The sequence below is a fragment of the Polypterus senegalus genome, chromosome 8 (genome assembly GCF_016835505.1).
Source record: "Polypterus senegalus isolate Bchr_013 chromosome 8, ASM1683550v1, whole genome shotgun sequence".
Taxonomy (NCBI): Eukaryota; Metazoa; Chordata; class Cladistia; order Polypteriformes; family Polypteridae; genus Polypterus; species Polypterus senegalus.
The window spans coordinates 162,641,443-162,662,555 of record NC_053161.1 but is presented as its reverse complement, the minus strand read 5'-3'; the positions used below and the strand labels follow the sequence as shown (position 1 = coordinate 162,662,555).

The 21,113-nt window shown below is 39.8% G+C and overlaps 1 protein-coding gene across 2 annotated transcripts in view; it reads left to right on the top strand.

Moving 5' to 3' along the window:
- LOC120533271 (E3 ubiquitin/ISG15 ligase TRIM25-like) overlaps positions 1–19,429 on the top strand; it is a 28,642-nt gene extending 9,213 nt beyond the window's left edge. The window contains exons 2-6 of one of the 2 annotated variants that reach the window (XM_039760079.1): positions 14,472–14,567; positions 16,042–16,275; positions 16,369–16,528; positions 16,647–16,706; positions 18,509–19,429. In XM_039760079.1, the coding sequence (XP_039616013.1) occupies positions 14,472–14,567; positions 16,042–16,275; positions 16,369–16,528; positions 16,647–16,706; positions 18,509–19,050 (1,092 nt within the window). In that variant the 3' untranslated portion in view covers positions 19,051–19,429. Of the gene's footprint in view, positions 1–14,471; positions 14,568–16,041; positions 16,276–16,368; positions 16,529–16,646; positions 16,707–18,147 lie in introns of both variants that reach the window. The other variant, XM_039760080.1, reaches the window with a different exon arrangement.
- Positions 19,430–21,113: the final 1,684 nt, after the last annotated feature.

Genomic DNA, 21,113 nt, shown 5'->3' with positions numbered 1-21,113 from the left:
GGGGGGGCACATCTTCCCCGTATTCCCCAGCCACTGCACCGTCCCAAAAACAGCAACACAAAAAACGCACTTATTCTTTTCTTCCTCTACCACTCCTCCCAGGAAACCTCGTCCTCCTCCTCCTGATTCCTGATGCTCTCTGAGTGGTGGTTGCTGGGCCATTTTTATAGTCCACCCAGAAGTGCTCCAGGTGGTTGATCGCCGAGTTCTGGCTGCACTTCCAGGTGTGGGCATACGGGCTCAGGAGTCTCAGTTGAAGCACCCCCTGGCGGTGCCTGCAGGACCCAACAGGGCTGCACCCAACTCCAATTCCCATGGAGCCCTACGAGAAACCGATCCACCACTCCAACCCAGGGGGGCGGCCATCTAGCGTCCAGGGGGAGGTATTGCACCATCCAGGGCTGCTCCCCCTGAATATAGAGTGCAGGGGCGTCCCGGCTGGGGTTCATGCCTGCCACACTGTAAACCTCAGAAAAAGTGGAGAACAATCTTTTGTTTGCAAAAAAGGCAAAAAATAATAAACCAGCTGTAAGATAAGCTTGAAATATTTGATGCCTTTCAACAAGCGTTTGGCAGAGGTTTTTAAAATGTTTCAAATGCCATGCACATCTCTTAGAGTCAGAGTGTTTGCTTTCAAAGCACATTGTCCATAATCTAATGATTGGGCCAAACTTCAGTATTAATCCAGGGTTAATGCCTTAAATAATGATGCTTATTGTGTGGAAGCAGTTCTTTTCTACACTAGAAATATTATTGAATAAGAACATCCAAATAGACAGCCTGTGATACAATATGTTATGAGTACAAATCAATTCTGCGAGGGCCATTCAATTAAAAAACTGGAATTCTCATGCTCTGTTCTTATTAAGACTGCAAGGCAGATATGACTCATTGGACAAACACATGCATGCCTTAGCTTATCATTAGTAAGGCTAGCTGCTCTTCTACCCTTCCTGTCAGTTGTAAATAACATGTTGGAGCAGGAGTATTGTGCAACAAATTATTATTACATTTTTGACAAATGAAGGAGTCATTCCATCTTACAATTGTTTTGAGACTTAAAAATCATTTTGGGGATGAGTGTTGTTATGGCCTACCTAGGGGTATTTAAATAGGCCACACACAAGTGAGAGAGAGAGAGGGAGACAAAACACAGAAATAACTAAACCAGCTAAATAAAAACAGACTCTATTTATAGTGAAAAAGAAAATATGAAGAAAGTTACACAGAACAGAAACAAGGCAGGAGGACACTAACTTAGCTGTCCAGCTTCACAAAGTTTACACAGCTTAGATAATACTATCCACATTTATCACATTACAACAATTACATTTCTTTAATAAGCAACAACAAAGCCAAAGCCAACCCTAACCCTAACCCTAACCCTAAAAAAAAAAAAAGAATTATGAAGAGGTGGAAGTGGTAGATAAGCCTATAAGGCATAAAAATAGTTCAGATTGGCGGAATTGGGTCTTGGATCCAAAGAAACCATATGTGCTTTTAGGGGACTCCAATATCAGTAGAATACCGCATTTAAGGCAAAGTAAGATGGAGGCACATAGTTATCCAGGGGCGACAATTGAACATTTTAAATCAATTTTCCTAAAGGTTAAAAATCCTAGGACTGATGTTCAAAAGATTATAATATGTATTGGTCTGAACAATTGTCTTAAGAAAACTGATTTTAGGGATAATAACCTGAGGAAGACTTTAGAAGGTTTGTATGGAATAATTAGGGAGAAATTCCCAACGGCACACATTTGGTTTGCCAAAATTCCATACTCCCTAGAAAAACAAATGGAGGAATTATGTGATAGGATAATGAGATTAAACAAAATATTGGGAGAAGAACTTAAATATAAGGTATTGGAAACTCAGGGCCAGGGAGATGTAGACCTGGAGGACGATTTGATACATTGGGAACAGAATCAGGCCTACTTAATTATGGACGATTGGTTGGATAGTTTAAACTACTAGAAGGGTCAATACGATTTGTACCCTGCCTACAAGCAAATGTGATGAATTTGAGTAATTGCTTTAGACTAACACAGGATGAGATAACGTTATTACAAAAGGGATTGACCTTTATCCCAACCCCCTTGGCAGTTGATATGGATGAGATTAAACGGGATATGTATAAATATCATAGAAGATTAAAATTAATTGACTACTTCCAGGGTGAAACAGGGGACGAGCCTAGAAGATTTGTTAAACCTTCCCACTGGGTACCTAAGGATGAAGGGTTGGATATAGAGACCCTGAATCTGATCAAAAAAGATAGAGAAGATATAAGTCTTAACTCGGTCCATTCCTCCTTTGTGGACAATTTGTCAATTGGGGAGAGGGAAGCTCTTAATAATTTTAGCAGAAATAAGGAAATTATCATTAAACCGGCAGATAAGGGCTCGATGTGTGTGATCCTGGATAGGACCCAATATATTTTGGAGGCAGAACGACAACTTAATAATAGGTTACATTATCGACCCCTTAAAAAACTAATGCAATTGCAGACCAAACAGAAAATAACTAACATATTAGATGGACTGCAAGCCGACGGATTTATTTCTGCTAAACAAAAGGAATATCTGAAAGGGCCCCCCGAACCAGTGACTAGAAAGTTTTATCTTCTTCCAAAAATCCACAAGGATCCAGGAAAATGGACAATTCCTGGTGAGGTACCGGCAGGGAGACCAATAGTCTCGGACTGCTCATCTGAATCTTATGCCCTATCGGAATTTCTAGATTATTACCTGAATCCTTTATCCCAAAAGCATAACAGTTATGTAAGGGATACGTACCATTTTTTAGGGTTAATCAGGGACAAAATATTCCCAAGTCAAGCAATTTTGTTTGCTATGGACGTAGAGTCTCTATACACCAACATCGATATAAATATGGGTTTGGAGGCAGTGAGGAAGGTATTTAAGAGGTATCCAGATCCTGCTAGACCGGATAAATATTTATTGGAATTGTTAGATTTGAGCTTAAGAACAAATGAATTTGAATTCAATGGCAGGTTATATTTACAGACCCATGGGACAGCTATGGGAAAACGGTATGCCCCGGCCTATGCTAACATATATATGGCAGAATGGGAAAGAACAGCTTTTCGTAAATGTAGTAAAGTACCTTTATTCTATCTCAGATATTTGGATGATATCTTCGGTATCTGGACCTATCCATGGGACGATTTTTATGAGTTTGTTGAAATTCTTAATAACATACATCCGATGATTAGATTAACAGCGGAAGTAAGTGAAATAACGGTGACCTTCTTGGACACCCAGTTATTTTTTTACCAACTTTCAGGGACTTTTTAAAAAAATCAAATCCAAAATTTATTTCAAAGTGACTGACTCCCATGCACTACTACATAGGAAGAGTTATCATCCTAAACATACCTTCAGAGGTATTGTTAAATCACAGCTCATCCGGTTTTATAGGATTAACTCGGATATGAGAGATACTGAGGAGGCAGTGCATATATTATTTACATCATTAAGAAGGAGGGGATACTCTAGGAATTTCCTAAAAGAAATTAATAATGAGGTTAGAATGGAGTATAAAAAGTATTTGGATTACAAATTTGTCTCTGATAATAAAAATATAGGGATCCCAGAATGTCCGGTGTTGGTACAAAGTGGATCTGGAGAGTTGGAATGTTCCTCGTTAACCTGTTGGGATGATGAAAATGAGGATGAGTGGTGGAATTCGGTATTGCCAGTATATGGTTGTAATCTGCTATGGGGGGTAAAGAGGATAATAAATGGAGCAAATCAATGTTACTCATGGTGGGCTATGATTAAGAACTGGTTCAAAGTGAATTATCAACAATGTATCTCTATGGAAACTTACCTTTCTGTTTTCTTTTCTGGAGTCTTGCCGATTTGGATGGTTCCACCTATGCTCTTAGACCTTAATAACATCCAGAGAATAGTAGAGGAGAGAGAGAGAAATATTAGGATATCTGTTTGCTCATCCCCTCGAAATATACAGAAAATAGTGAATGGGGGAATACAACTGGGGGTAGACAGGGATTGGGCCATGTTACATCTGATGGAAGGTTACCAGGTGGAGGAGTATTGCCTGGTGGATTGGGATAGGTCACCTGAGTGGGACACTATCAATGGGGATATTATGGAGGATGGGAGATTGGATGAGTGGAAAGATATGGATGGAGTACAGGCCCAATTTTCTTTCAACCCGGCAGATACTGGAGATGGGATGGATTTGGGTAAAACAAAAACCAGTAGTAAGACCCAATTTTGGCCTAATATTAATAATGATGGCCCTTCCCCCACTCCTAATTCTAACCTTAAAGTTAATAAATGGATGCCTAATGTTAATGAGATCATGGTGGGGAGACAGACACTTCAGCCCCCTTTAGACTTGGAATATTTGGAGGATATTACTATCTACCCCTTCTCCAATCCTAAATTTAATATTAGTAGGGAGATTCCCAAAGTTAATAATAACATGTACATCCCTTCCATTCCGGAACTTAATAATGAGGATATAACCCACCCCTCCTCTAATCTTAACCTCTTAGAGAACAATAGGGTCCCTAAGGTTAAGGGAATCTTCTTTCGGAAGAAGAACTGTAGGGCTCAGACCCTTACAAGATGGGAGTCCAATGAGGGGGATCAAGATAATTATTGGGTTAGTTCGGAATTGAGAGGACTAGGGAATGGGGTGGTGGAAGGTTTCGATTTATATTTTGAGTGTCCGGATGTATCATGGAGAATGGAGATGGTACGGGAAGGATGGGGGCGACTTGAATGGAGGGAAGTAGAGTGGATTGGTTTAGAGACACCAGGTATTGAGAGAGAGGAAGGATTGGAGGATGGGAGTAATAATAGAAAAAGGAATGGAATTGAGGAAGTTGGGATGGGTGAAGTGGTATTGTATGGAGATGAGCAATTACAACAACAAGATATAATACAGGAAGAGAACAATAGAGGGGGGAGGATCCTACCCATGATTTTTACCTTTTCCGGACAGGCCAGACAGGTAATGGAAAGATTAAGAGAAAATTTCCTGAATTTCCAAAGTAAAGATGTTGATTGGGCAGAATGGAAAGTAGTAGCTGCCTACCGCCGGAATAAAACATTAAAGGATTTGTTAGTAAGGGCTTCGTGCACAAAACAAAAACAAAGAAATAAATGTGCTTGGGTAATTCCCTTTAAAAACATGAAAATCATAAAAAATCCTTTTACACGAGTAGAGTTGCCTATTTTCCAAGATCTAAAAAAAACATCTGTGAATTGTATTTATGGCCTACAGTGTAAAAAATGTAAAAAGATTTATGTGGGTGAGACCAAGAACTCTATTGGGGCTAGGTGCATTCAACATCTAAGACTCATAGAAAATCAAAAGAAGCCAGTTGAGTTATATAAACATTTCCAACAAGAGGACCATGAGCCTGTATTTTTCGGATTAGAACAACAGAGCTATTGGAATAAGACTAATAGGTTAAGAAAGGAGAAGGAATGGATAGATGCCCTGGGGACAATGGTTCCGAATGGATTAAATGAAAAAAGTTAATGGAATCATGTCCTTAATTAGATTCATCTCAAGTAATTGAGAAAGGACAAACGTTGAAATTGATTGATAATGATTTGGATTAGAGTACCAGTGTGTGTGGCTAATTATAGCTTTAATCCCCTACCCTAATCCTAACTGTCCATACCTTGTTCTGTCCTTCTCCTCTTATACTCTTTCACTAACCTATAACCCAAAGAAACTTCTTTTATAATCTACACCCCACCCACAACTCAGGTGATGTATTAACAATGGGCAACTCAATAGGTGGGTAATTAGGGTGGAACTCAATGAAGTCATCAGCACCAAATTGGAGTTTAACAAAAAGATCTACAGTAGAGTAGGTCATAACAGTGCCTCTTGCAGTCTAGAATGTGTGATTGAAGTCATTTAGAAAGCGACTGACTATAATCTCTTCGGTCCACTTTCAGTATTTTTAGGAGGGAAGAAATTCAAGTCAGATGTGGAGGCTATTGACGCTGTGCAAGAATGGGTCAACATGCATTCAAAAGAGTTCTATTCTTCTGGGATTAAGAAGCTTCCTGAGCGCTAGAACAAGTGACTACATAGAAAAATAGTGTGGAAGTCATTTCATTGTATTCAATAAATAAAGTGTAGCTCATAAATTCCTGTTTATATTTGAATGGCTCTCATACAATATCTTTTAGCTGAAGTAGCAGTTGACACACATCATCATTTAGATTAGATACCCTGTCACCAATTAGCAGGGGCAAAAGTCTCAAGAAAGTTCAATTCTGTACAGCTTGACCCCCAATCTGTGGATTAATCTCTCATGGCTTTCTGACAGCATCAGAAGCGTTATACTTGAACTGTTGGATACGTCTGTTCGAAACTGTTTAAGTGAACCAATTCTTTGTTTTAATGAAGTACTTAAGGTAAATAGTGACATTATAAGAAAGGACACCTTCAAAAATGTCATGGCCAAGGCAAGGAGGCAAACCCGGCTGACAAACATTAAAATATTTTAAAGAATTAAATAGAGAGTTGAAGTTTATTCCTTCCACTTCTGATGTTTTTTCAGACTGCAATAAATCAAAGGCAGAACTGGTTCTTAGTGGACCATAAGCAACCAAACTATCTTTTTCAAATTCTGCTCGAGTTATTAGATGGCATCACAAGAAGCATTGTGAGCGAGCAAAATTTTCAGTGAAGCTCCCAATACAGTGTGAATCTAAATTATCACCAACAATGCAGCAGAGTGTTACTTTTATACATGTACAGTATCTTTAAAAAGAACAGTTCCATTATCCTCTAAATCTTTCAAGACAAGCAGCGATTTTTAAGAAAACGTTTTCATGGCCAAACTGCTCAAAGTCTTTCTCCTTACAAAAGAGAGAACAAGTTCCATCTGAGCTGTATTTGACCGCATATGTGGTGAAATATTAGCAAAGGAAAAGTAGACAACTAACACCTGTGGACACTAAGAGGTTTTATATTTTTTTATATATTTTACTTTTTACAACTCCCCAAACCCCAGACACAACAGACACCGAGCCCAAGTCCAGCACACAGCACACCTTTATTAAGTGTGGGAAACGTTTTTCCCTCGTTTGCCACATTATACAGCACAGTCCAGCAAGCATAATAACCAGAAAGAATGTATTCCTTTCTGTCTCTCTCTCTCCTGCCACTTCTTCACCTCCACTCCTCCTTCCGCAAGCTTTGCCCTCCACCTCCCGACTCTGGCTGTCTGAATTGAGAGAGGTGGCCCCTTTCATAGAGCACCCAGAAGTACTCCAGGTGTTCCACAATATACTTTTCCCTGCAGTTCCGGGTGGGGTGGCAGTCATGCAGAGGAGGGCTGAGCCATTCTCCATGCACCCCCTGGCAGAGGCCATGGGACCCAGTAGGGCTGAGCTCCCATGCTTCAAGCCTGTGGCACTATAGCAAGCCAGGGGGCTGTCTTCTGTCATCCCATGCAAGCTCTCTCTACCTGTCCTTCCTTTACAGAGACATCCCGGCTATCCATTACACACCTTGTGTTTTTTTTTGGCAGACCACAACTTCAAATGCATCCTGGTATAAAATAATCTTAAGAAATAAAATGTTACATGTGTCACAGATCACATCATTATGTACCTCTTTGGCATGCCCACATGACATAGTATATTATTCCTGCCACACTTCTGAATTTGTCATCAATGTTTTCAAAGTTTGATTGCTATGTATATAATAGACAGATCTATCTTGACTGTTTTCATCTATGTCAAGATGTATGCTTAGAGGTTCTACATAGTTAAACAGACTTGGAAATGACTGAATCCTTGAGTAACTGGTCCTAACTGGAGCTGAATGGCATGCTCTGAACAGATCACTCTCTGTTATTGTGTTACAGATTTTGCAGATAACTCCATTTGAAGATAACAGTTCATTTCTTAGCAAACAACTCAGTTTGTTTCTTACATATGTCTGACACAATTCATCTATATTCTACATTTCCTCTTCTGTATTCTGAAGAGTGGAGGATGGTAAAAGGACTTGGCCCTGTAGTTTCATGTAAAACAGACAGACACAAGTCACTGAAATTATGTGATATTTCTATGTTATCTTCAGAGAATGACTCGGTAGGGAATGTGCATGATGTAGAAACACCACCTTCTGACATAATTATGGATGGGTTCCTACCTGAATATGCATCAGACACATTATTTACTAACCAGCGTCATTGCTTTCTGGAAGCAAGCAGCAGGTTGTAATATTAAATGATGATTTAATATTAAACACTTTATCACAGCACTTCATAGTGCAGGGGACTTTGTGACCCTCAAAAAATGTTCTTTTAAATGACAAAGGAGATATTGTAAAAAATCTTTTTCACATAAAGAAATACAACATTTTAGCTTTGTAATAATTTTTTAAAACCTATTTTATATGTGAGTTAAATGTGTTGTTAATAAAAGTGCGACTTGACGTTAAAATGTTTGCTTGCAACCTGTTGCTATACACGTGAACATACGGCATGGTTCATTTCGGTGGGGGACCCACCAGGAGTGCCAAAAAGCCCTAAACCACAGACTCAGTAAATCACTACTCTTTGAATTAATAAAATAAAGGATTCTTTATTCCACCAAACCACGTTTCACAATCACCTCTTCAATAATAAGCCACAAATACAATAAATGAACAATTAATCACCAGTTGCTCCTCCTTCTCCACCTCCACTGAGTCTTGAACAAGTTAGAGTCGGTAGGTGGTGAGCTTCCTTTTATTCAGGACCTGGGAATGCTTCTAGTGCCATTCTGTCTCCTCTAGAAAGCACTTCTTCCAGGCCATAGACAAAGTAGGGGGGTCCTGCCCGACAGCGCCCTCTTTTGATACCAAGGGACCCCTACAGGGCTGCACTGTTCTCTTTCTGCCCAGCCAGCCAATTTGTCCATCATTTTTGTGGGGAAGCCCGTCCAGGTACTAATCCATGCTTCTTCCTGGCCAGGGTGTCCATTCTCCTGCTACAGGTGTAATCTGCAGTGGAGTACGTACCCTTTCACAATTTGTAAAGACTCACTACAGAGTCTGAACATGTGTATTTTATGACTAGACGGTTTAATATAAAATATGTTTCAAGACATTTAGATAGATAGATAGATAGATAGATAGATAGATAGATAGATAGATAGATAGATAGATAGATAGATAGATAGATAGATAGATAGATACTTTATTAATCCCTAGGGGAAATTCACATAATCTAGCATTTATGTGCCACAATCAGTTTTTCTCCCCAGGAACAACAACAAGCATGATTAACAATTAAAAATGTTTTTATCGCTGATGACAAAACACTTGATTTACTTCGTACATCAATTTTAACTACTAGACATTTTCCAACAATAGCGATAGTTAACAAAGTAAGGAAAATATCATCCTATATTATTTCCCAAAGTCAACAAAAACACTACCACCACCACAAATACAGTATATACAAGCTATTATGAAACAGAACCCTTAATATGGCGGACACACTCTCCCACCCAAGAGATTCTTAAAAAGTGCTAAAAATGGTTTCAGCTTCTTTGACAAACAAAAATATTGTAATTAAAAATTAAGTACTTTAAATAGCTATGCTATATTTACAAATAGTAATTTATTAAAACCGAGATCACTTTAGCACAAACTCACAACTTATTTTATTGATAAGGACCGAATTGAACACAAGTGAATTTTAAAAAATGTAAAGCTCTTCTAAACTGACATCTAACTTAATAAATAATCACGTCTTTTGTAAAAAGAAACACTTCAGAACATTCAACATCTAATCTGTGCCTGCCATATAAAAGCATGCGCAGTGACAAATTATTCACAGTTTAATGTAAATAACAATCAAGTATCAGTATACGGTATGTAGCATATTTTGAAGGTAAAAACAATATCGATTTTACTGAACTTGACTGTAAAAAGTAATGAAATGTATTAAGAGATACAGGTAAGTTTCAGTGGAAATTGGAATCGTTTCCTTTTTTTCAGAAAAGGTATTTTACTTTCACCAATTCACCATATTTTTAAGAAGCTAGTAGGCAGTGTTCTCGAGCACTTTTTTCAAAATCAGCTTAAAAAGCTAGCAGGCAGTGTCCTCAGCCATTTTTTATTTATTAGCTCTCCCTGTCATTTTATACTAGAGGGCAAGCTAATTTCCACAGTTGGGGCTATTTTAGTTTCCAACTTTATACCCTCGATGAAACCAAACATATAATATTCATGTTTGCAGACAGCCATGAGTGAATTCTGCTTAAAACTGGATGGGAACATGTAAACTGCTCACTGAGTGTCACATTTCTAAACCAATTCAGCTGCAGAGCTGAATCTTACTTGCACCTTGTCCCAGTTAAACATGTGCTCGGTTGAACTGGTATGTGCATATATCAGGGACTGTGGGTCCTTCCTTCTGACAGCATTGCAGTGTTCTTGTATACGTGATGTGAGTGTTCATCCCACGTATACTGCTGGGCATGCACTGCATGGTATACTGTACACTGTGTTTTGTGTCTCAGCTGAAAATTTCTTGCTCTTGCCATTAAAAAAAAGAACTGTCTGCAGAGTGTTTCCCTGTTTATGCGCTATTTTAATGCCCAATCTAGAGAGGATGCGCTGTGTGGTTTCTGATACATCACGGTGATGAGGAAGACTCTATCAGGTGGAACAGGATATCGGGTTGGTGCCACTTATTTGCTGGGATCTGGGGTGTCTCCTATGTAAGCATTGTTTGATAAATGTCTTGGAGTAGCTGTTTGATGTAAACAGATGAAACAGATAATGTCTTTCATTCTTTTTAGTTTCCTTTGCATTACAGTGTGTGTATATCCTTTTGAACAATTTCTTCATACAACTATATATATGAAATAGGGGGGGATTGCTACCAAAGTGTGCTATTTTGTCTGCATGCCATTCTTTACGATAAACACTTGTAAACAAAGTGGCGTCGTTACCTCTTTCATTGCAGATGTCCAGGAAGGTGATGCATCCTTTCATTTCTCTTTCCATGGCGAACTGAATTGCAAGGAATACCAAGTTGATGTGACAATAGAATTGACTTAGCTGGTCACTTTTTAATATGAGAATTGTATCATTGATGTAGCGTCTCCAAAGTTTAGGTGTGAACTGAGTCAGAGCTTTCAAACTGATGCATAACCAGTTCGGCTTAGAGTACTGATAACAGAGATCCCATTGGCAGGGCTGTCTTAACAGGCAAAGTAGTGTACTGGGGCACGTGTTTTGATAGCAAAACAGAAACATGCATAGGCAACAGAAACATCGTGGGCCACCTTGCTCCTAAGGCCCATTGTGCCCATACGTTACGATGGCCCTACCCATTGGCATGCCTTCTTTCTGGCTATAATATTTTCCATTTAAATGAGTGTGAGTTTTCTGGCAAAGTGATGTTAAAAGCATTATGTCCTTCGTGGTCAGCTTCATTCATGCTGTTGTGGTGGGGTAATTAGTTAGTTTTGAGAGTAAAGTAAATGCTTAAAAAGAAGAACATCCAAATAATAATGAAGACTTTAAGGCCAACACCTTCTGAATCCCACCTTACTAATCCAACCCTCTTACATCTGCCTACCCTCCCCCCTTCTTCATTTGCTCTATATTGCCTTTGATTCTTGTTTGTCTAATCATTTTCCTCTGATGATAATACCTGGCAAGTTGTCGAAAGCTCAGGAATAAAAGACTATTTTAAGATAGCATGATTTGTTTTCTCTCTTTGTGGATTTCTAACTATAAATGAATATAGAATTTGCCTTATTCTCTACTGCCGCATTACACTGATCAGTACAATCTGTTTGGTCTCTTGGATATTCTGTATTTGCATACTCACAGACGCCACCTTTCTGTATTTGCTGACCAACAATGTGTACTTGAGGCTTTACGTTATCTAGGATGAAGTTCTGTTCCATCTCGTCTGCTGAATATGTAACTCAGACATATTTGAAGAGAACTGAAAACATTTGTGTGTTTTATTTCAGTTGTAATTAAGCATCAGCCCTTCCAATGAAACCCAATACTTCCCCGCTAAATTTCTACCAGTACATTATCCTGCTCAGAGTAGTGGTTTAAAGACAAAGTGTGTCGTCAATGTCAGAAACCAGGGCATATTCAGAAAATGTGTAAAACCCTGCCCATGTGACAAAAAGTTTGCAAAGAATAAACACAAGCATAAAAATGTGCACAAAACGAATACTACCACATCAGACTCTTCTGAACACGAGCTGGCTTGCTTTGATATCTATGCACTTAAAGATGCCGACAGAGGAATCCATGTAAGGGTGTCCCAGGAGTGGCTGCTGCACGACTTCAACGATGGGCATTATTTCTTGGGGCCCACACTTACACAATTGTATTCAAAGGTAAAGAGCATCATAGTAATGCTGATGGACTGTCACAGCTTCCATTGGAGTTTTCACACCCCAGGAATTTAGTGGAACCAGTAGACATGTTTCAAATGGCTCAGGTAGACTCATTGCCAGTCACATGCTCTGACATCCAGCGAGAGACACACTGCGACCCAACACTTTCTAAGGTTTATGAACTGACAGTTAAAGGCTGGCCATCCAAGGGCAATGCAACTTTATCAGCCCACTCATCACGATGTGACCAACTGTCTGTAAGTCAAGGTTGCATTTTGTGGGGCACATGTGTTATAATTCCACCAAAACTTCGCACCAAGATCCTTGAGGTGCTACATGAAGGGCACTTAGGGGTGGTAAAGATGAAGAACTTGGCTCACAGATATGTCTGGTGGCCTAGCAATGATCACCAGCTGGAAGACCTAACAAAGACATGTAATGGGTGCCAGCAGACTCAAAGGTCACCAGCGTCTGCACCACTTCACCACTGGGAATGGCCCACCACCCCATGGCAGCGCATACACATTGACTATGCAGGCCCATGCTTTGATAAGATGCTTCTTATTGTTGTAGATGCCCACTCTAAGTGGCCAGAGGTTTTCTGTACTACTAAAGCAACTTCCATAAAGACTGTGGAACTCCTACGTAACTTTTTTTCACGTAAAGGAGAACCAGAACAAATAGTAAGTGATAATGGTAGCCAGTTCTTATCTGAGGAGTTTAAAACCTTCCTCAGGAAAAATGGAATACAACACATTACCACATCACCATAACACCCTGCAATGAATGGTCTTGCTGAGCTTGTTGTGCAGTCCTTCAAACAGTCCATTAAGGCAATGTCATCTGAAGGAATATCACTACAACACAAGTTGTGTCCAAGTTTTTACTGGCTTATCATAACAGCCCTCATTCGACTACCGGACAGACACCTGCAATGCTTTTTCTAGGCCGTCCCCTGAGATCCCATCTGGACTTGATGTAACCTGACCTATGTAGGCATGTCCAACAGAAGCAGGCCACCTGGAATCAGAGTCAAAAGTCACAAACCATGCGTACCTTTTGTGTGAGTCAGAGAGTTTTGGCTCGCAATTATCGTAACAGTGGCATGGCAGCAAGGTGTCATTGCCTCACAGACAGGACCACTGACTTATACTGTAGACATTGGGGATGATGTTGTCTGGCATTGACATACAGATCAATTGTTAGACACTACTCCTTTTGACAACCACCAACAGGAAGAAATTGCACAGCCAACTTCATCGCAGGGCACAGCTGTACCAGAGCATGATGGCCAGTAGTCTGCCATTACCACAGACAACCAGGAAACAACGCAACCTGAGAGTCAGGACTCAGTTGGTAGTTCTAGCTCAACATGCACTAGATGTTACCCTGACAGAGTAAGGAACCCTCCTAAAAGATTTTAATATATATATATATATATATATATATATATATATATATATATTTGTTGTGTGGGAGGAGTTGTTATGTATATTGTGTTAGTGGATCTACTTTTTGTAGTGTATGTATACTGTTAACCATTATGTGTGCGTATGCGCATTGATATAAGTTTTTCTGGGTAATACAAGTCAATAAAAAGAAAAACATGGAAAGCAGTTCTCAACTATATATAAGGTAGAATGTTGTAAGACACAACAATTTCCTTTCAGATTCTTCTCTTTCATTTTTATTTAATATTTTGGATAAGAGCCATTCAAGTTCCTTTCTTGTCCTCCCCCTCATCTCCATCTCAAATAGCAGTAGACTCTGCTGATGCTCCCATCCTTCCCCTCACCATTCCTACCCCTTTAGTCCTCTATCTTTATTGTAACTCTAAATTCTTGAACACTGAATCACTTCTTTCCATCTTTCACTCATTTTCAACCCGTCATCCTCAATCCACCTTCCATTTCAATCTCTCGTGTCTCTCACACATTCAAGATTCTCAGCCAATGTCCTTTTGTTTCTCTGTTCTTCATAGTTCTCATTCAGTCCTTTTCCTTCCCCACTTGATTATGTTTTCCATCTCAATCCACTCCTCAGTTGTTTGTCTTCTTCTTTGACCCCTCATAGAGTCAATTGGGAGAAAAAAAGGCTGAAATGATAAAGAGAATTCAGGAGAAAGAGGAGAAACTTGCGGAGATGAAGGAGACTATAGTGAGGATTCAGGTGAGTTGTGTTTCAGATCCCATAATGGAAACCAACGAAAAGTGAGGAAAAATGATGAGCTTACAAGCTATAAAGGTTGAAAGTACATTTTAGAACCATTGAGTAAAAATACCAGTGATCACACTAAGGATTTTTGTTAGTGAGTAAATGGGAACCTGCCCCCAATATTTTCCATCCAACCATCCATTTTCTAACCCGCTGAATCCGAACACAGGGTCACGGGGGTCCGCTGGAGCCAATCCCAACCAACATAGGGCACAAGGCAGGAACCAATCCTGGGCAGGGTGCCAACCCACCGCAGGACACACACAAACACACCCACACACCAAGCACACACTAGGGCCAATTTAGAATCACCAATCCACCTAACCTGCATGTCTTTGGAATGTGGGAGGAAACCGGAGCACCCGGAGGAAACCCCCAATATTTTCTTCTCTGTTAATTGATATTAAACAAATTGTTGTCAGTTTTCCCTTTATTTGCTTAGGCTTTAGGCTTTCAGTTCTTCCTTTGTGTTGAATATAGCAGAGGTTATCTGTGCCTCCATGTTTTGAAGCTCCTGTAACACACCTAGGGTTGAAATGAACTCCCATCTTCTCTCTCTCTATATATATATAAAATCCAATGTCTACCTGTCTGTCTGTCTGTCTGTATGTCTGCCTGCTTTTCACGAAAGAACTAATTAACAGATTAAGATTGGTTTTTTTTCTATAATTCACTTGAACATTCCGGTTGATTTTGCGAGTTCTGTCATCGTATCATAGTTCGCATGCAGGAGCGATTTATTTGCGCTAATCCAAGACAGAGGTTGCAGGCCCAGGAGAGGGGGATGCATGACGCCAGGAGTGAAGAGCCGGGCAGGGCCCTCCTCACTCACGCTCCGGCCTCTGTTCACGTCAGTCTGCCTCTGGCCACATGTTGCAGTGGTCCCTGCCTCCGCTTAGCTAGCGAGACCTGTTTGTTTATTGACTTTTATAGTTTGTCCTGTTTCACTACCATGTGGGCAAAGCTGCGGGGGGATGGTTAGTCTTCTAAAATTTAAAAATGCAACTTAAGAAAAAGACTTAGTCCAGAGAAGAGTGACTAGGTTGATTATGGGAAATAGAGCTATAATGAAAGACTTGAGGAGCTGAACCTTTGCTAAAGTAGATGAAGACTTAACATATCTGAAGATTTAGAAATGTGAAGGGAATTAGTATGGTGGACTTTAGCCATTACATTAAATGAAGTTCTCTAACAAGAACATTGGGACACAGATGGAAACTTGATAAAGGTAGATATACTATCGTTAGACAGATCTTCTTCACCCAGACATCTACAGACACATGAAATAAGTGACCAAGTAGCGTGGTATTGAGTGGGAGTTTGTGACTTTTAAAACACGACTTAAAAAAAAAAGTAGGAGAGTGGGATTGGTAGGCTTGTTGGGTTGAAAGGCCTGTTTTCACGAAGGTTGTTCTAATGTTCTAATCAGAGCTCTGCAGAAAAAGAAGTACAGGAACATGAAGAGACCTTCAAGTCTATGCTTCAGTCTATTGAGAAGCTGAGATCAGAGGTAACTGAGGTGATCAGAGATTACATGCAGAGGAAAGTGGGAAAGGTTAAAGAGCTAATGACAAAACTGGAGAATGAGATCAAGGACCTGAAGACAAGAGACACTGATATGACCGAGCTTTCACAGACAGACGACCACGTCCACTTCCTGAAGGTGAGTAGGCAGATCTAAAGGACCCCAACAGGCCTGCCTGACACACATGTCTTTGTCTCTCATTTTCATCTTTTCTGTACTTCCTGCATGTAGAGGTTCCAGTATTTCTGTGACTCTCTTGGAGAAGAAGACAAATTCAACATCTCTATTAATGAAGATTTTCTTCCTGACACTCTAAGGATCAGTTTTTCTGAAATGAAGAAGAGTCTAGAGGAGATGAGCAGCTGGGAGTTTGTGAAGAGCAGTGAGACTGGTGGGTTGTGTGTCTTCATGGGTCCTCCTTAGTGAATCCAGAGAGGTGGGAGAAGAAGCTGTCCTGCCTGTCACAAATGATGATGACTCATAATCCACTCATTTCTTTCTCCCCTTAGAAGTTGATAATCCAGGTTACATTCTGCACAACTTGAGGAGTAGAAATGGACTTTTAAAATGTAAGTGTCCTTCTAGTTTTGCCAAGTTTAGGTGATCAAAGTGAACAGTTTTCCTAATTTATTGTTCCTGAGTTAAGTCCGACAGTGTAACAGTGTTAAGTGGGTCTTGCATGTTCAAAGTCAATCGGTGGAAAGCTGTATGTGTTGCTAGCAGATCTGATTCAAGTTTACCAGATAGCACTTTTACTTGCTAATTCTATGTTGTGCTTACCAGTATTAATACTATAATTCTACTTATCTAAAACCCATCTTGTACTTCTATTATCTTTTTACTTTCTGTCCTTTTTTAATTCATGCCCTTTGTTAGTAAATGTTTTGCTGTTCAAATTGTAGACAGCGGCATCCCAAAGTGGTGGTGATGACACGAAGAAGTACAGGTGCAGACAGGTCATAAAACTCGAGAAAATCCTGCACATACTCATTAAAATGTATTGACTATGAAGTGCTTGCATTTAAATGGCATCACCTCAAGTTTAGAAGTGATCAAGGTGAAAAAGGACAAGTCACTATAAAACATGGACAGAAAACACAGGCTACACACATCTCTCACGTGCAATGGAAAAATCCACAAACTAACATTTTTTTCAAAATTTAGTTTTTTTTAGTTTAGTTACAAGGTCTTTCCTGATGTTATAAGGTAGTGGCGATGGCCAAATATGTCTTCATTCCAGTCAAAGCACAATGGAGGAAGCTAGAACACACAGTATTTTACATACTGCAAGACAAAAATCTAGCAACTTCACTGACCAATGAGGAAAGACTGCCTACCAATGAAAATGTCAGGTTATGATCACATTTACATGCTGCAACTGCGTGATTTAAATGGCAGGTGGTGTTGATTGTGTTTGTGAAGCTCAGGAAAAATTAAATCTAGAGATTGTTACGTATGGTAGAGACATCTATCTATTGCATATTCCAGACTGTTCTATTCACCTTTGATCTTTCTTCTGTTTCTCCATCCTTAATATATTATCAAACCTCACTTTAGAAACACAGGCCCTTGTGTTCAGTTTGGTTCGACAGTTCACTTGATGCATCTTAACTACCAAAGCTGGCTGATCTTTTCTTATTTTTTTTTTTCTCATTTAAGTTTGTTGTTTTCAGATTTGTTTCTTCCATTTTTTCTCACCTCAATTCTTTCATCTTTTATCTTTTTTCCCTTTCTCTTCTTGCTAGTCATCCTCCTCATCTTCCTTTTCCTTCTCACTCCTGTCTCCATTGTCCACCTTCTCTGCTGTTTTGCCTCCTTCCTTCCCTTTCACAAGTGTTTTATTTATTGCTCATCCTCTATTGTGTTATTTAAATGTGACACACCAATTCCACTTCCTCTTCCCTCTTGGCTTTTTTGTGTGTATTCCAGCAGTCCCACTTCTCTTTATTCCTTTTGCCCTTTTTCTACTTCTCTGGTCTCCTGATCTCCACTCTTATCTTTTGACCCCAGGCTGAGTGTTCCTTGTTCTTCCATGACAGTATGTCTCCACATGGGACTGAAGGACTGACCCCCTGGCACTGGGCTGATGTAAAGATGGAGATGCTGCCCTCTGCTGGTCCACATGACCACTGCAACTATTCCACACACCTCTCTGACTCTTGGCGCTTTGAAGTTAGATCATTTCATTGTATTCATCTAAGATGTTTGATTTAAATGTAATTGTTTAGTTAGTGACATCACTGCAGTCATGTGAAATTTGGAGGTTTGTGATGATCACAAATGTCATTCTTTGCATTTGCCTTCAGGTTTGGGCTGTATGTGTCACACTGTTAGCAGATTTCTTCACTCATTTTCTTTTCTGTCCATTCAGACTCCTGTCCACTCACTCTGGACAGCAACACAGTGCACAGATGCCTTCACCTGTCTGAAGAGAACAAAAAGGTGACAGACAAGTTCACAGTGAGTCCATATCCTGATCATCCTGACAGATTTGACTGTCGACCCCAAGTTCTGTGCAGAGAGGCTCTAAGTGGAAGTCGCTGTTACTGGGAGGTCGAGTGGAGTGGAGACATGATTGATATTGGTGTGACCTATAAAGGAATAACAAGGAAAGGACAGAGTAAAGAGTGTCTCCTTGGATTCAATGACAAGTCCTGGCGTTTGTTCTGCTCTCGTTCCAGTTATGCGGTGTGTCACAATAACATGAAGTTTGTAATCCGTGCCCCTTGCAGTCCCAGAATAGGTGTTTATTTGGACTATCCTGCTGGCTGTCTGTCATTTTATAGCATCTCACACACAATGACCCTTCTGCACAGGTTCAAGACCTCCTTCACTGAGTCTCTCTATCCAGGGTTTGGGGTTGGATTAAACTCTAGTGTTACAATCCACTCTCTGAGCCCATCTGACCAGTGATCAGTTTCATCTACAGGTCTTCTCATGTCTTCTGTTATACAAGACGTCTTGCTATTTTGGGGTGAAGAGGAAAATTCTGTGGACCATGCTGGAGTTCTCATTCCTGCCATCTCTCAGACCACAACTGGATGCTCTGCCATTTCTTCTCTACAGTAATTGTAGACTGATGTGGCTATCTGATCCTCTGTCCTTTAAATTGGTTATCATCAAGAAAACATTGAGAAGAGTGGACTGTGAGTTGAAGTCCATTCAGTGAGATCAGATTGAAAACCTTGAATCATTAGGTGACCCACATTTTAGTACCTACAGAGTGGATCTCTGTGTAATGGTTAAAATGTAAATTCAGTCTGCAGTAGCAGTAACAGTGAATAAAGCTCAATATGAACTCCTTACTTGGTTAAAAAATATTAAGAACTGAGTGTAACTCAGATATCAGAGCTGACTACTAAACTCTGTCTAAAAATGTTTTTTGTATTTTAATTCACTCCAGTGACACAGTTGTTATCGCTGCTGCCTCACAGCTCCTGGAGCCTACGTTCAGTTTTGGCCTTGTCACTTCCTGTGTTGAATTACCATTTTCTCAAAGTTTGCATTTGCATTTTTCACTCATTCTTCCAGTTTCTCCTCCAGTTTCCAAAGTACTGTGTCTTTGGCTGATTGGTGCCTGGATATGGCCTGTGATGGGCTGGTATCCTGTCCAAGGTTGATTCCAGCTTCAAGACCAGGATACAATGAGATTGCTTATGAATGCCTAGATTTCTACATGAATAGGAATATTCTGTTCACCGATGCTTTTTGATTCTTAAAGATGAAGGCATAAGAGAAGGTTTATGGATGTGGTGAGAGAGGTAGGGCTAATAGACGCAAGATGCAGTGGACAGGAAGATATGAAAAAAGATAATCTGCTGTGACAATCCTTAACAGGAGCAGCCAAAAGAAGAAGAAGATTCAGTTAACTTAACTAACATAGTAATTGTGCCAATTGCCATTATATTGGTGTCTGAAATAAACTGGCCTCATTTGATGGACAGATCCACGGCGTCATCTGACCATGATGGGTAGGTGTGATGATGTGGAAGAATTTCATGGCTTTGACAAAAGTGACTGAAATACCTTATAGAAAGAAGCCATGAACATGAATGACTGAATCAGTGAGTCTAAACTGAAGAGTTTATAAAGAATGACAAATGGAGTCTTTGGGAAGCAGATGAGATGGTGACTGCATGGCACACAAAATGGCATTTAATTACATGGATCACATGGTGCTTTTCAGTGCAACCAAAAAATGTAAACCTCATGAACCAAAGGGAAATAAGAAGTGAGATCAGAAGAGGTCCAGATAACAATGCACACTAGAGTGACATCTAGAATCAGGAGTCTTAGGTTGGGGACTGAAGGTGTGCAAGCACCAAATCCTGTGAATTCAGAGGAATGATGAGCTCAACAGGGGAAATTTCACGTCTACACGGATGGGGTTTATAGTTTGGGAAATGATCAGCAGGCCCCACAGTGACTGTGGAAATTACCAAAAGGCTATATAGTAGCTAGTCAAAAACATGAGCAGCAGGAATGAAGAATGGCTAAAAGGTGACACCATTGGGCCAGTAGACATGACCAAGGATTTTTGACATGGATTTTAAAGTTTGAGAGCACACTTTCAAAGAAGGACAGTGACTAGGATTTAAAAAAATGGAATTGTGAGCATCACTGGAATAAGCTCAATTAAGGCTAACTTGTTTTTAGTATCTGTGTCTTGGTAAATTGTGTAATTAATTATTTAGGGATCAAAGTTCAGACTTGTCCTGATTGCTGAGGTGACATTTGACCAGCAGTCAGATAAATTGGATGGAAAATTTGTTACAGAAAAACTTAGGAATTGTTCTCCCTATAAATTAAAGTAACGGAAAAGAAATTGACAAATGTCCTATTAAACAACATGGACTGAATTTCAGTACCTGAATTGCCCGTAGACCACTCCGCCTAGAGACTTTCAAACACACATTGCTTCATCTGTTTATCAATTTTAAAAATCAAGGTTTTTTATGTAGTCCACTCTTGTAGTA